The 14,451-nt window shown below is 44.2% G+C and overlaps 1 protein-coding gene across 2 annotated transcripts in view; it reads left to right on the forward strand.

Annotated features, from left to right (window-relative positions):
• Nucleotides 1-1,269: 1,269 nt before the first annotated feature.
• Nucleotides 1,270-14,451, forward strand: part of ino80 (INO80 complex ATPase subunit) — a 41,852-nt gene continuing 28,670 nt past the window's right edge. The window contains exons 1-25 of one of the 2 annotated variants that reach the window (XM_061091394.1): nt 1,270-1,356; nt 2,810-2,876; nt 3,251-3,442; nt 3,854-4,011; nt 4,172-4,239; nt 4,428-4,574; nt 4,683-4,803; nt 4,888-5,096; nt 5,213-5,266; nt 5,397-5,600; nt 5,710-5,914; nt 6,221-6,288; nt 6,371-6,586; nt 6,805-6,885; nt 7,350-7,445; nt 8,296-8,355; nt 8,467-8,609; nt 9,029-9,113; nt 9,209-9,326; nt 9,529-9,614; nt 10,797-10,964; nt 11,225-11,355; nt 11,685-11,752; nt 12,031-12,124; nt 12,385-12,601. In XM_061091394.1, the coding sequence (XP_060947377.1) occupies nt 3,291-3,442; nt 3,854-4,011; nt 4,172-4,239; nt 4,428-4,574; nt 4,683-4,803; nt 4,888-5,096; nt 5,213-5,266; nt 5,397-5,600; nt 5,710-5,914; nt 6,221-6,288; nt 6,371-6,586; nt 6,805-6,885; nt 7,350-7,445; nt 8,296-8,355; nt 8,467-8,609; nt 9,029-9,113; nt 9,209-9,326; nt 9,529-9,614; nt 10,797-10,964; nt 11,225-11,355; nt 11,685-11,752; nt 12,031-12,124; nt 12,385-12,601 (2,949 nt within the window). In that variant the 5' untranslated portion in view covers nt 1,270-1,356; nt 2,810-2,876; nt 3,251-3,290. The remainder of the gene's footprint in view (nt 1,357-2,809; nt 2,877-3,250; nt 3,443-3,853; nt 4,012-4,171; nt 4,240-4,427; nt 4,575-4,682; nt 4,804-4,887; nt 5,097-5,212; nt 5,267-5,396; nt 5,601-5,709; nt 5,915-6,220; nt 6,289-6,370; nt 6,587-6,804; nt 6,886-7,349; nt 7,446-8,295; nt 8,356-8,466; nt 8,610-9,028; nt 9,114-9,208; nt 9,327-9,528; nt 9,615-10,796; nt 10,965-11,224; nt 11,356-11,684; nt 11,753-12,030; nt 12,125-12,384; nt 12,602-14,451) is intronic. The other variant, XM_061091395.1, reaches the window with a different exon arrangement.

Consider the following 14,451-nt stretch of genomic DNA (forward strand, 5'->3'; position numbering starts at 1 on the left):
AGTCCAAACTTGAGGGTATGCTGAGGCTAAAGGTAAATCTGACTCCTCAGACTTGTCTCTGTATAACGTCTGAAGATGCCATGACCTGGAGGACTCTTCACAGATTACCTTCCTCGAGGTTCCCCAGAAGGTTGTTTCCTGTTCAGTGGAGGAAGAGAAAACATCTGGAAAAGAATCTGAACCAGAGATGAGTATTCCTGTATTTACACAACACAAGTGAATCATTTTAATTGATGGTTTGGGATTACAGATGGAATAGGTTGGACCACTGCTCCATTTAAGTCTGCTCTCTGATGATCTACAACACTATCATTACTCCGATGTATCACTGAATGTTATAGATAGATAGATAGATAGATAGATAGATAGATAGATAGATAGATAGATAGATAGATAGATAGATAGATAGATAGATAGATAGATAGATTACTTTATTCATCCTCGAAGGGAAATTAAGTCGTCATAGCAGCCGGTATATTTGAATACAATAAAATACAATACAATAGAATAAAATAAAAAATATTGAGGTAGAAAGAATAAAAACAGAAACACAAGATAAATAGGTAGATAAGGTGCAGTGGCAAGATGATGGTAATAGTACTGATGATATGATGGTAATGTTATTGTTAGACAGTATATAAAAATAGTACAGTATATATAGTATATAATATAACATAATATATATTTATATATGATAGTAATTATACCAATATAATAGCAGTATATAGTAATAATGGCAGCAACAGTATATATAATAATAATAGTAAATATGTTATGAAATGAATATAGAGATATAAATATATATAGAAAAATTATGTAATTTAAAAAAAAATCCTAACTTTATTGACATTGGCTGAAGTCAGGGGGATACATTTATAATATTCATATTCTGTGGGAATCGAACTGCCTTAAACGGAGTTCCCTTCTGGTGACGTCAGACGCAGCTCGGTAATCTTCGCAATGAGCAGACGCGACTAATCGACATCGGAAACTCATCGATGCCTCTTTAATACATGTGCACACGCAGCTCAAATCAACACACATGGCGGCCGTGTGTTTTGTCTATCAGTAAAAGTGGTAGTTGTCGTTTGTTGTCCCCGGCCCGACGCTAGAGACGCCGCCGAGCGAGCGTCCCTGTCTCGGGGCTCGATTAAAGCGCCTGCTCGTTGCTGTCCCCTCGCCATGGCGTCGTGTCTCTGCTCTCTCAGTAACAGAAAGTGGCCGCCTCTCCGCTGCCGCTGCCGACTCAAAGCTCGCGGACTCGCCCGGCGCCTCCAACCGCCATTTTGGAGCGAGAGAACCGAGAGTCGGCAGCTGCGACGAGAGAGGCGACCAGGGGGGAACACGGGGCCCGAGGTGAGACACTCCGCCGCGGTTGTTGTGGCGATGGGGGGGGAAGATGGCCGGGAGGGAGAAAGAATTAAAACCCGGGGATCGCTCGCTCCAGCCGGCAGCCGAGGTCCCCCCTGCTCGTGTCCGCAGCGAGGCTACCAGGGGCGGCGGGCCTGGAGCTGGCCGCGGCCACTTAGCGACAGAATCCCCGGGAAACAAATCTCATTTTACAACACATTGTTACGGAAGCGAGGCGGTGGCCTTAAAGAGACAGGGCCGGTTCGAATACTTCATATTAATGGTGCAGGTCAAACGCGTTAGTGTTTCATAAGCTAACGTCGCTGATGAGCGGCCACATTAGAGTTAGCATAGGTAGCAACCGTGGTAGCACCGGAGGCTAACGCGGTAGCGCGAAAACAGCTCCGGTGTGTAAAGTGTGGTTGACTTCCCCCGGTGATCTGCCACCTTGACCCGTAACTATCACTGAAGGAGCCGATGTAGCTTCACGTAGCGAGGCGGCTAACGGTCGCTAGCCCGGGAGCTGCAGTCCCCCCCACTGCACCATCCAAGGTTAGCTAGCAAAGCCCCTGCGAGTGCTAGCTAGCGGCTAAGCTAATGATAACATAACGAGAGCAAAAGTGTTATTTAGAGCGATGCAGCTGTCGGGGTCGTTTTGGTGAATTTAAACCCGAAAAACTAAACTCTTGCTGGGCCTCAGTTGTTGTCATTCTTCCACGTGACCGTGTTTCAGAAAGTAGTAATTACAGAGGACAAGTTAACATTAACACATGTCAGTGAGACAACCATCAGTCCATTCAGATGAGACATGTATATTTGATATTCTATATTTGTCCCACAATGGGGACATTTGCAGTTTCACAGCAGCAAGAGTCAAACTAGGCATCAGTAATTAATAATGAACAATACTTAAGTCTAAGGAATATAAAAATATGATTTGAATTAAACTGATATATATATGAATCGTCTATATATATATATATACTGTGTCAAAACAGGACAAAATTGTGCAGCGCGACAATATGTTCAGTTAATGGATTGCACATGAACCATTGATCTTGCACAAACAGATGAATATAGCTCAGTTAAGAGAGTTAAAATCATTGATACAGACATTACAGGAATATACAATAACATAGAGCTGAGTTATAATACTGTCTAGTACAATAACTAGGCTTATGGGATTGGTAAATAAGGAAAAATAAATGTTTTGTACAACCAAGTACACTTTCCTTAATATAATATGTATATATCTTACTATATATGAAATATATACTATATATAAGTTAACCCCTGTCATCAAAATATCTTTATAGAAACTTATTTTATAGGAAATTATGAACACATACTGTCGGTATTTCAGCAATGAACCAAGCTCCCTATAGGCTTATAACACGTGAAAGAGCAAATGCCCTTAATAAAAACATTTTCAGTGACTGTGTGTCATCTTGTTTCTTAGGGGTTTCTCACCTTTTGTCTGATAATTAATCTTGGAATGAGGAGCCATGAGATCCTGTACTGAGAAGGTAGGTCCACCATGAGTGTTGTATTTTGATTTTACAAACCATGAGCTGCGGCCTCTGTGCACGTGCAGCCAATGAAGGAGGGTGAACTGGAATAAATGACTGTTTCATTACTTTGACAACATCTGAGATGTGGGTGGTGATTTGAGGGTTTTGGAACCAGGCTAGAAGAAGAACATCTCTAGTATCTCAGATTTGAATTGCTTGAAAATCTGGCAGAACCTGGCTTTCGCTTCTGAGCTTCACATAGTCAATGTCCAATTATTTTAAGCTTAATGAACCTTCATAAGTCAATTTAAGAGACTAGCAACTACTCATCGTGTAGGTAGCAGGGACCTGTGCATCTCATTCTTATCTTGCTTCTTCCCTCTCTTCAGTAAAAGTTGCTGCCCTGCTGGGCAGTGGTGTCTGGGTTGCATGGCGTCGGAGCAGGATGGCCGGCTGGAGGTTGGGGCGCCTGGGAGCTCTAGCCTGGCCAAACCTCTCTACCTGCAACGCTTGGAACGATCCGTGAGGTTGGACAGTTTCCTGCGCCAGACCGCAACCATCTTCAACAGAGACATCACCAGGTACAGGCGGAGGGGAGTCTGGTGGGCATCATACACATGGTGTTCTCAGACCGAACCACTGGATTATTATAGGACACATTCTAGGATCACTTTCAGTTGTAGTTTAACTGTAAATGCAATTTTGCTTTTACAGGATTGCAAAGCGAATCAGTTGCAGCGAAATAGATAAAACACAATTTAGTAATCTTAAATCTTATCTGTTTACCAATTTTATTTATAAATGAAGGAAAATGTGATTTCAGGATGACTTGCACTCTTGTTTGTTTTATATTACATCATGAAAGAAAGTACTATCTAATTATCAGAATATAACCCCCTGTTAGGATGCTTGACAGTTACATCTCCAACCGATAAATATTAGAAACAGGATGTAAATGGTGGGCATACAGTGACATATTCCTCATGTTCTAGTGATGACAGTGACGACAGCGATGATGCGCTGGGGTCGGGCCTGTCTCTGGACCACTCGGCTCAACATGCAGCCTTGACAGTGAAGAGTGAGTCATGTGAACAGGGGGATGGGTTGGCCGAGGGCAAGCCCCTCAATGGAGTTCTGCTGCAAGGTAAAGGTAAGACGCATCAGGCAGACACATGTTATAATATGTTACTACACACGGCAGTGCGTACTGCACTCATTTACCCTGGCATGGTAGATATGGTTAATGTGTCTTTATTCACTCTGTCAGATTCTAAACGCAAAGTGTTTTTCTCCTCTTGAAACCCCCGTAGACCCAAAGGCTGACAAAACGAGCCTCTACAACTTCTCCAAGCTGAAGAAAAACCGGAAATGGCTCAAGGTATTTTATAAACGCTCCACAACATTCTGCAGATTTAAGCTTTCAGTCAGATTAAACAAATAACTTGCAATAAAATGGGTTAAATCACAGCCCTACTCTTTGTTTTCTCCCCACTGTACCATTTTGTTTAGAACAGTTCCTTCTTATGTTAACACCTTTTCTTACTCTCTACCCTCTTCCTCCTACAGAGCGTCCTGTTGAGTGACGACACCACGGACTCGGACACCGACTCCGATGACTCCGATTTCTGTTTGTCTCGGGAGGAGCTGCATGATATGCTGAGGCTGCATCGCCACACCAGGCAGCATCAGAGCAAGTTCCACACGGAGCGGGAGGTACACGGAACATCTAACACAGTGCTAACACGGAGCTAAGAGATATCCAGGAAGCAGCCAACGTGTGTTATTGAAGTGTCATCGTTGTGTTTACCTGTCTGCATTCAGCTTCACCAGTATCAGTACTACAGCACTGGACTCCTCTCTACTCATGACCCCTTCTACGAGCAGCAGCGCCACCTTCTGGGCCCCAAAAAGAAGAAAATCAAAGATGAGAAGAAATTTAAGGGTAAGGACAAAAAACAACAACCAATCTCCGCAATCTATTCTGGAAATTAGAGTTTTTTTGTTGATGTGACTGTTTGTCTTTCAGCCAAACTGAAAAAAGTGAAGAAGAAGAAGAAACGAGGAGAGGGAGACTTTCTGGACGAAGGGGGCCGACCTTACATAACCAAAGTCTTCGCCAAGTTTTCCCATGATGCACCGCTGCCCGTGGTGAAGAAGAAACATCTGACCATCGAGCAGCTGAATGCACGACGACGCAAGGTCTGGCTCACCATCGCCAAAAAGGAGATCCCCAAGGTTAGTGTGCATGAGGCTAATGAAACACAGTGGTCAAACATGAAGGCTCAAGATGTTTGTAATGTGCTGAAATGCTCAGTACAAGTAATTCACAATCATTTGTACTTGATTTACAGACTTTCAAGCAAAAGACATCTGCTAAGAACCTAGTGTTGACCAATGCTAAAAAGGTAAGTCAAACATACACATTATTCTGAAAAACTTTAAAATCCTTTTCAGCTGACAGTTAACTTTTCTTGAATATGAAAGATTGAACAGTAGCTTCCTCAGAATACTTAACGTCCGTTTTGCTTGCACCAGCTGGCTCATCAGTGCATGCGAGAAGTGCGGCGTGCGGCCATCCAGGCTCAGAAGAACTGTAAGGAGACGCTGCCCCGGGCCCGGCGCCTCACCAAGGAGATGATGCTCTACTGGAAGAAGTACGAGAAAGTGGAGAAGGAGCACAGGAAGAGGGCAGAGAAGGAGGCGCTGGAGCAACGCAAGCTGGACGAGGAGATGAAAGAGGTAAGTGAAGAGGAAATTTTTGTCTCCAGAGCTGACTCCTCGCTTTTTCTTTATCCAACTGATATTTTCTTTCAATAATTGCATCAATGTTTCTTTTGTCTTTTTTCAGGCCAAGCGTCAGCAGCGCAAACTAAATTTCCTCATCACCCAGACGGAGCTGTACGCTCACTTTATGAGCGGGAAGGCCAGCCTGGCGGGTCCAGGAGGAGACAAGGCGCAGGAGGAAATTCTTCAAAAGCTGGATGACAGCGCGGGTCAGAGGAAAATAGATATCGGAGGAGGCGTAATGGTCAACATGGGACAGGAGGATTATGGTATGCACGGCTCTGTAACCTTCGTTGTGTCGGTGGTGTCAACAAACAAATCACTGATTAATACCACTTACAATGTATACTTTACTAAAGCTGACGTCCTACAATTATTTTTCTGAATAGTTAGTAAATACATGTATACTTTGCTGTAGAATTCAAGGGTTTTCAGGCTTTGCTATGTTTCTTTAGAAATATAGCAATATTCGCGTATGTATGTACATAATGTACATATCGCGTGTATAGGAAAGAAATGTCAGATTAAATTGGATTATACGGTTTTATACACAAGTTGATTGTGTGTCATTTCAGATAGTGAATACTACAAGGCTCAGGCCCTGAGGAATGCCAAAGAAGCCTACCAGGCTCATCAGAAGAAAGTAGGTTGAAACACACACACACACATATTCTACTTCCACTACCTTTCCTATTCTTTTCTTATTTCTAAATTTCCCCCTGTAGACGCGAATGTTTGATGAGGAGGCCAAAGACAGCCGCTGTGCGTCTCTGCATGCGGCCGTTGGCTCGTCCTCGGGCTCTGGTTTTGGAGAGAGCTACAGCCTGGCCAACCCATCCATCCTTGCTGGTGACGAAATTCCTCAGCCCATCATTTTTGATGGCAAACTCAAGGGTTACCAACTCAAAGGCATGAACTGGCTGGCGAACCTCTATGAACAGGTACTCCCTTCTGTCCCTGGTCTGTGTTTTTATTTATAGGAAATCTTATATGACATTAATACCTTTGTTGCAGTTCCTGTTGCATTACTGCTCAGTTCAGTTTCTGAATCTATTAGTTGTGTTTTTTGGCTTAAAAAGCAGTTTCTTGGTTTTCAAATGTTTTTTATTATAACTTATATTTGTAAATGTAAAATTATTCATTTTCTTTGTCTCTGCAGGGAATCAATGGAATCCTGGCAGACGAGATGGGGCTGGGGAAGACGGTCCAGAGCATTGCCCTTTTGGCTCACCTAGCAGAGGTGAGAGAGCGCCGCGTCAAATGGGTTCATACACCACGTTTTTTCCAAAGAACTCTGTGGAATATTAAATTGTCTGCTCTCTTGATGCTGACTAATACAACATTTGGCAACCAGTTTCTTCTACTGTGCACCTGCATCCTTTAGAGAGACCCTAGTTTTCTGGCTGAGCTTTTTTGCAGGTGCTGGAATATTTTACTGAGTTAAATAAGTCCGATGACTTCGTCCATTGTTGTGAACAGCTGATGTGCCAGCTCTTTAGATCCTGTGGTCCCCAAACTCCACAGGGAGAGAACGTGGAATTCAGTGGAACTGTGAGCTTTTTCAGTGTCGAGCTCTAACTGGCAGGAAGATGCATGCTGCGCTCTTCCGGGGTTTCCTGTTATTGGGTGCTGCTCACACAGGCGCACACAAAGACCAGCTGTTGTGGCGGCTGACGGTTTATTCTCTCCTCTGTTCCTGTGTAGAAAGACAACATCTGGGGTCCATTTCTTATCATCTCTCCCGCGTCCACGCTCAACAACTGGCATCAGGAGTTCAGCCGCTTCGTGCCCCAATTCAAGGTGAGGACCTGCGGCGCTGCTGAGTCAGCACGCCAACGGAAACACCTGCAAAAACATGTCGGAAGGAATCCTGGCGTAATAATTCCAACTGCTCTTTTGCAGTCCTCCAATGAACGCAGTGTTTTTGTCTTCCATTGAGAAATGCAGTCAGACGTCTAAAAGCAACACACTTCAGTCAGTTGCAAACATGTATATAACTAACCATTAGGGGGCAGTATTGTATCAGCCCATTTGAAGCATTGTTGTCGCCTAATTTAGGATTTAATACTTTGAGTGGCTGTTGCCTTCTTTTGCATTCTGAGCATTCTTCCAGACTAAATACCATTTATCAGACACATCAATATGTCAGCTGTACACACACACACACACACACAAACACAAATGACCCCTTTTTGTGCACAGCACTCAACTTGGCCCACTTTGTGCACTAGCATGAAAGTAAATCAATTCCCGTCTTTTTCGCTAATGAAGTGTGAAAAGACCCGATTACACAATCTGCAGATAAGCTTCCTGAACTCTCCAAGCAGGACTGATTGAAAACAATGGAATGCCAGCTCGTGTTGAGTGATGCAATGATGTGTAAATCTTTTCACATCACATTCTGCATCAACAACTCAACAAGTGAAGCAGTGATTCATATGTGAAAGCCGTTTCTAAATGTTTCCTCTGGGAACATCACCCGAGCTCTGTTTGTATTACTCTGCTCAGTGTAACTCTAAAGGGGTTTTGGAAGATGTTAGCTTGAATATAGTTTAGGTGAAAAAGATTTACTAGAGTGATGATTTTGGCAAAGCCGAATTTTTGACAGAGAGAACCCCCTTGTTTTTAACGTTACGGATATCTCCGCCAGGTGCTGCCATACTGGGGAAACCCTCACGATCGCAAGGTGATTCGGAAATTTTGGAGCCAGGTGAGGACGAAGTTAAAGAAAATACATTTGATTGTTTGGACTATGGAAGCTTTGCTCTTTCATATTCTTCTTCTCATACCTCTGTCTCTCCTTCCATTTGTATTTGTGCAGAAAACCCTTTACACACAAAATGCACCATTCCACGTGGTTATCACGAGCTACCAGCTGGTGGTCCAGGACGTCAAATACTTCCAGAGGGTCAAATGGCAGTACATGGTCCTGGATGAGGCCCAGGCACTGAAAAGCAGCACCAGGTAAAACATTAGCATAACAAAGTACTGATGTAAAGATGAATTTCAAGTGTAGACAGTGTTGAAAATGCAGAGAGCCCAGTAGTTATTCCTCAAAATTGTTGAAATGTATTGTTTAGGAATTGTTATCAGTAATTTAAAGGAGTACTATTTACGATAAATTGGTCAGAACACTCAGAAAACCTCTTTCGAAACATTTTGGAATGTCTCAAAAATGTCGACAAAAGTTTGTACTTGACTGGAAGCCGGCCAGAATCTACTAATCTAGACAGAAAGTGCTTTGAGAAACGTACTCCCACACATGCAACCCATCTTCTACAGTCTGAGTAATGTGTGGGATTATAGCACTGTTGAGTACAATGATGATAAACCCATGTAGTTGTTGCTCCACATCACCAGTCACTGTTTCTGTCCGTCTGTAGCGTTCGGTGGAAAATCCTCCTGCAGTTCCAGTGTCGAAACCGACTCCTGCTCACCGGGACGCCCATCCAGAACACCATGGCCGAGGTGGGCGGTGTGTTTGTGTGCGTAGACGTGAGCTGATTTGCACAAGACACAACTGCTGTTGTTTTTGACCGGGCTGTGTTTTTACTGTCTCTCAGCTGTGGGCGCTGCTTCACTTCATCATGCCCACGCTGTTCGATTCCCACGATGAGTTTAACGAGTGGTTCTCCAAGGACATCGAGAGCCACGCTGAGAACAAGTCGGCCATCGACGAGAGTGAGTCCAACTCTCGGCCCTGAGAAAAGCAATGTTACCATTGGCTGCTTTCTTCTCCTGCTGACGACACCCAATGTTTTCCACCTCATTTGAGCGGAAATTGGACAATTGGTGTGCCAGCGCCGATTCCTTCTATTCCTGCTCACTGGGGCGTGTAATGTGTTTTGTAGCTAAACAGAGTTGTTTGATGTGTGTTTTTCAGACCAACTTTCCAGACTGCACATGATCCTCAAGCCTTTCATGCTGCGCAGGATCAAGAAGGACGTGGAAAACGAGCTCTCGGACAAGGTAGCAGAGCACATGATTGTTTGTCTAATCGCAGAAAAACAAGCGTCTGATCCAGAATTGCACATTTCACTGCTACAAAATTTGAAACGGTGACAAAAGCAATAATTCCAAGTTTTTAAAGGTAATTTTCAAGACTAAAACAGGTTTTTCTTTTCAATTATTTGAGGGAAAGATTTATAAGATTAGGAAGAAAATTGATTTTCCATGACCAAAACAAACATGTGGATGTTCAAAAAAGAGGGTACGAAGAAAATTGTCTGAAAAATGCCCTGTGGCACTTTATCAGCACCAAAGTAGCCCTGTTTCTCCCCTGCGCCCTTCCTCCATCTGTCTCCCTCTACACCTCCCTGACACAGGACGTGTTGTAATACGCCCCTGAGTGATGCTCGCGCTGGCAGATCCTCATGACAGATGCTGGACTCGGGGTCTCTTGCTGTCAGACGCGGCACACACACACACACACACACACACACACACACACACACACACACACACACACACACACACACACTCACCCACCCATGCGCTGTGGGAGTCTCGATACGCAGAGTCAGAGGAATGGCAGAGTTCACCACACCCCCACATCTGTCTCTTTCACTCTGCTCCGCGCCCACATGCAGCCTTGCCAGCCACCTCAGCTTTCCTTTTGCGCTTTAGCTGGTTTCTCTTGTTTTGTCTGGCCCGTTGAAACCAATAGGAACCGTTCAACTTTACTGACGATTCACAGGACATGTATTTGCTCAGTTTCACTGCCTTTAATAAAACATGACAGTACAATAAACCAGAGATTTTAATGTGCGTCTCAAGAATGTGGGTCAATGTGACCATGAAGGCAGCTGCCATAAATGAATTCATATGAAAATGCTGTTATGTGTTTTTCAAGGAGGCGCAACATGATTGTGGTAGTGAATCAAAAACAGAATATTTTGCTCTCGCTCCAAACTTGTTTTTTACTTTTTATTCGAAGCATCAGTCTTTTTCCTCAACAGGAACAGGAATATCTTGAATGACTCGTATACATACAGATAATTTTTTAACGTACCAATCAATGTATGAAAATGGATAGTGACTGGAGATCTGAACTCCAAACACGCGAACATTAACTTCAGTATACGTTGGTTCACCACACAGCAAAGACAATAGCAGCACAGTTGGCTCATTCTCAACCGTCCTCTCACGCAGATTGAGATCCTGACCTACTGCCAGGTGACTTCCCGCCAGAGGCTCCTCTACCAGGCTCTGAGGAACAAGATCTCCATCGAGGACCTGCTGCAGTCCTCCATGGGCACGGCCCAGCAGTCTCACAACACCACCTCGTCCCTCATGAACCTGGTCATGCAGTTCAGGAAGGTAGGGTTGTCCTTTCGGTGTCCAGTTCCAAAAAACAAGATCAATAAAATGATAACAGCTATAAAGTTGAGATTATTTTGTCCCAATGATGAATAACTTTTATTAGATTCATCTGTAGCTATAGTGAATTTCCAAGGGAATTTTTAATGTGGAAACATAACTCTACTCTTCAACAATGAATTGGCAGTCCCAGAATAAAGCGTGACGTACTTCCTCCTTTGCACGTGTTACTTACTTCTCTCTTGTGTGTTTCTCTGTAGGTGTGTAATCACCCGGACCTGTTTGAGCGCCAAGAGACCCGCTCGCCTTTCCACATGTCCATCAAACCCTACATCATGTCAAAGTTCCTCTACCGCCGCGGCCTCCACGCACACAACCAGGCCAAGAACAAGTAAGTCGTACAGCCATTTTCTGTAGCACTGACCCACACATACACAAACACTATTGGTCTTGATAAATATCCAATGTAAACAGGTGAAGCTAAATTTCCTCTTCTTCTCCTCTATTTCTATAAATATGCCGTCAACTGTATTTGTTTTCTGACAAAGGTTTTCTTGCTGATTTGGGACCTCGCAAAAGGCCCAATTATCCCAATTTGAGCTTTCACTCAGATATGTTTTGTTTTGGACGGGGATCATATTATCGCCCATATGTAGTCTCTTATTTTTTCCCCTCATATTCAGTGGTGTGACCTTGACTTTTTCTCTCCATCCTCCTCAGATTACTGCAAGTGCTGTTGTCTCCCTTCTCTCCAAACCACATCCAGCGGTCTCTCTTTCACAGAAAAGGTGAGCGTAAATCCAGCTGTGATCCCAGACTCACACAAGGCCCTTGATAGAAGGAGGATGATCTCTTTCATTTGACATTCAAAGCTCAGGCTGCATCAATACTACTATGTTTTTGTTTGAAAATGCTTTTTCAGATGTGGTAGAATGGATGGGGATTAAAACTGATGTGTTTTAGTTTGAAAACCCAGTAGTACGGATTTAACCCGACCATCTTCCTTCCTCCAGTCGTTCCACATTTCATCTTAACATATTCTTCATTCTGTTGTACGTTCTCCCAGGTGATGACAAAGGAAGCTGTTTTTCCTTCCTGCGCTTCATCGACGTGTCACCTGCTGAGATGTGCAACCTTATGCTGCAAGGCACCTTAGCGAGGTGGGCTTTAAGTTTCCATCTTCAAACCTTCTACACAGATTATTGCCCACCAGGCCTGGAGGGGGTAGCCTCTGTTCTCCTTGTACAGAAGGAGAGATTGAAATAGAGATTCTCATAATTATTACATTATACTGAGTTTTATATATATAACATTAGATTTAATAATGTGTAGCTTAACATGCTAGCGATCAAATATTTTCTATCTAGTTCTCTTTGTGATTGTCTTTCTCCTCCTCCTGCTCCTGCTCCGCCCCCCACAGATGGTTAGCCCTTTTTCTGTCCCTGAAAGCTGCGTACCGGCTCCATCATCAACGCCTGTTCGGCCTTGAAGATGAGAAGCAGGAGGAAGTCAGCGTTGGCGAGGGGGACGGAGGCAGCGGACAGTCCAGGAATATGTGTCTGTCTCACAAGGACCTGATTCTGTGGCTGAACAGACCCACCGCCTTCCCCAACATGCACAACAGTCCCGTCCTCCAGGTACGAAACGCACAAGATGCACTCAAACAACACACAAGACTCCAGTAGCCATCTGCGGTACATATCGGCGAGCGACAGCAGCATGTGGCGCTGGCGATGCTGACATTTTCCCCAGGGTTTGAGGCCGTGTTGGGCCACACAGCGTGCTCTTTGCCCCACGCTTCCTCTCCCTCCGCTGGGATCCAGTGTGGAACCTAATCCCTGTGTAGCCTCGTGACCCAGTAACACTGTCCTGCCTGGTGTGTGCACGCCAGAGGCTGTCTGTGCGTCTGCTGTCAGACACGAAGGGGAAAGCTCCAGGAATCAGGACACACATTTTGAATAGATGGAAAATAAAATGTGTTTTGGACGACCTGACAGACGAATGGTTAGAGTGAATACCAGACGTATTGAGCCGCAGGTTGCCCACCCAGCCAGAACATGTGCTGCATGTCATTCCCCTATTCTCTCCCCCTGTTTCATGTCCCTCCCTCACTGTCTCTTTCAAAGGCCAAAAGATAAATTCAAAATACATCAACAGCAATTCTTTAAAAACCACTTGTGACAAGTTTAACAAAATATGTCAAGCCGCTCTAACTCTTTCCCATCAATATGGAATCCCTTTTGTTTTGGAGGCTATTTTGGTCCACTTTCGTTTTTATCTCTCACACATATCAAAGCGTAATAATCAGCAATTTAAATCACAACAATCCCCCGGAGGTGCTTTTCCACTCACGGTTCCAGGAACTTTAATTTCTCAAGAACTAATATCCAGGACCATTTCCAGGGGGGAAAATTTCCTCCAGCTCATTGTGATTTGTGTTTCCACAACAGGGATGAAGCCTTGGGAAGAGCAGCGTTTTTTGGCTTTGCGTCAACCTGATTATAGTTGGCCAACAATTATAGGACACACAACATTAGTTTGTACAGAAATACCAGGTGTATAACAATGCTAGTGATCGGCGATGTTCAGAAAGTACTAGTTGCCTAGCAGGACTTTCTTGAGGGTGAAATATTTTACCTAGAACTTTATTTAGACTCTTGTTCCTCCGGTGAAAAGCATGTAGGGGAGCTGAGTTCCTTTTAAAATCCTTGTTCTCAGGGGAAGCTTCTCGTGGTGGAACTCACCTCCATTCCTTCGTGTTATGGTGTAATATTTAAACAGTTTGGCTTACCGCTCTTCCCTCAGGGCCTCGGAGACAATGCCGCAGAAAGGGGAAGTGGGTTCTGAGGACACTGACACTGTAGCAGAGATTAGATAAATAATGGCTCCTATGCAGCACCATTGTTTTGGGAGCCCCTGATAATCTGGCAATAGCCTTCTTGTAGTTTAGCAGTGTCAGTCAGCGTCGTATCACACAGGATCAAATGGAGAACGCCACGGTTGATTTCAATTGCACTCGTATGTTTTGGATTGTGCAGCCGAGAACAACAGGATTATGTTGAGACAGCAGATATACTTCCTGGCAATGTGGAAATGGAGTTGTTAGTGGGAAAGGGACACAAATATACAGACTACCAAAAAAAAGAGAGAGAAACAGCTGCACCCTGCAGATGTTCTACTGGGTCACGGCTTCAAAAGTGTTTGGGCCAATCTGCCTGGTAGGAAGCAGATGAGTGAAACAACATCTCATCGAACCTTTCACTTTGCAAACCAGACATGTTAAACATTATCATCCTCCGCCGATTCTAACTCAACTTGTTGGGTGGAAAGTACCCGGGAGAAAAAGCCGTCAGGGTAATTTCATCCTCCTCTTCCTCTGCTGGCCTCAACCCACTGAGTCAGGCAGCTGCCCTCCCCCGGAGCGGCTGCAAGAACGCAGGAGCAGACGAATATAAGAAGAAAGTTCAAGACAGAGAAAGAGACAGAG

Source organism: Limanda limanda, chromosome 18 (assembly GCF_963576545.1).
Source record: "Limanda limanda chromosome 18, fLimLim1.1, whole genome shotgun sequence".
In the NCBI taxonomy this organism is placed as follows: domain Eukaryota; kingdom Metazoa; phylum Chordata; class Actinopteri; order Pleuronectiformes; family Pleuronectidae; genus Limanda; species Limanda limanda.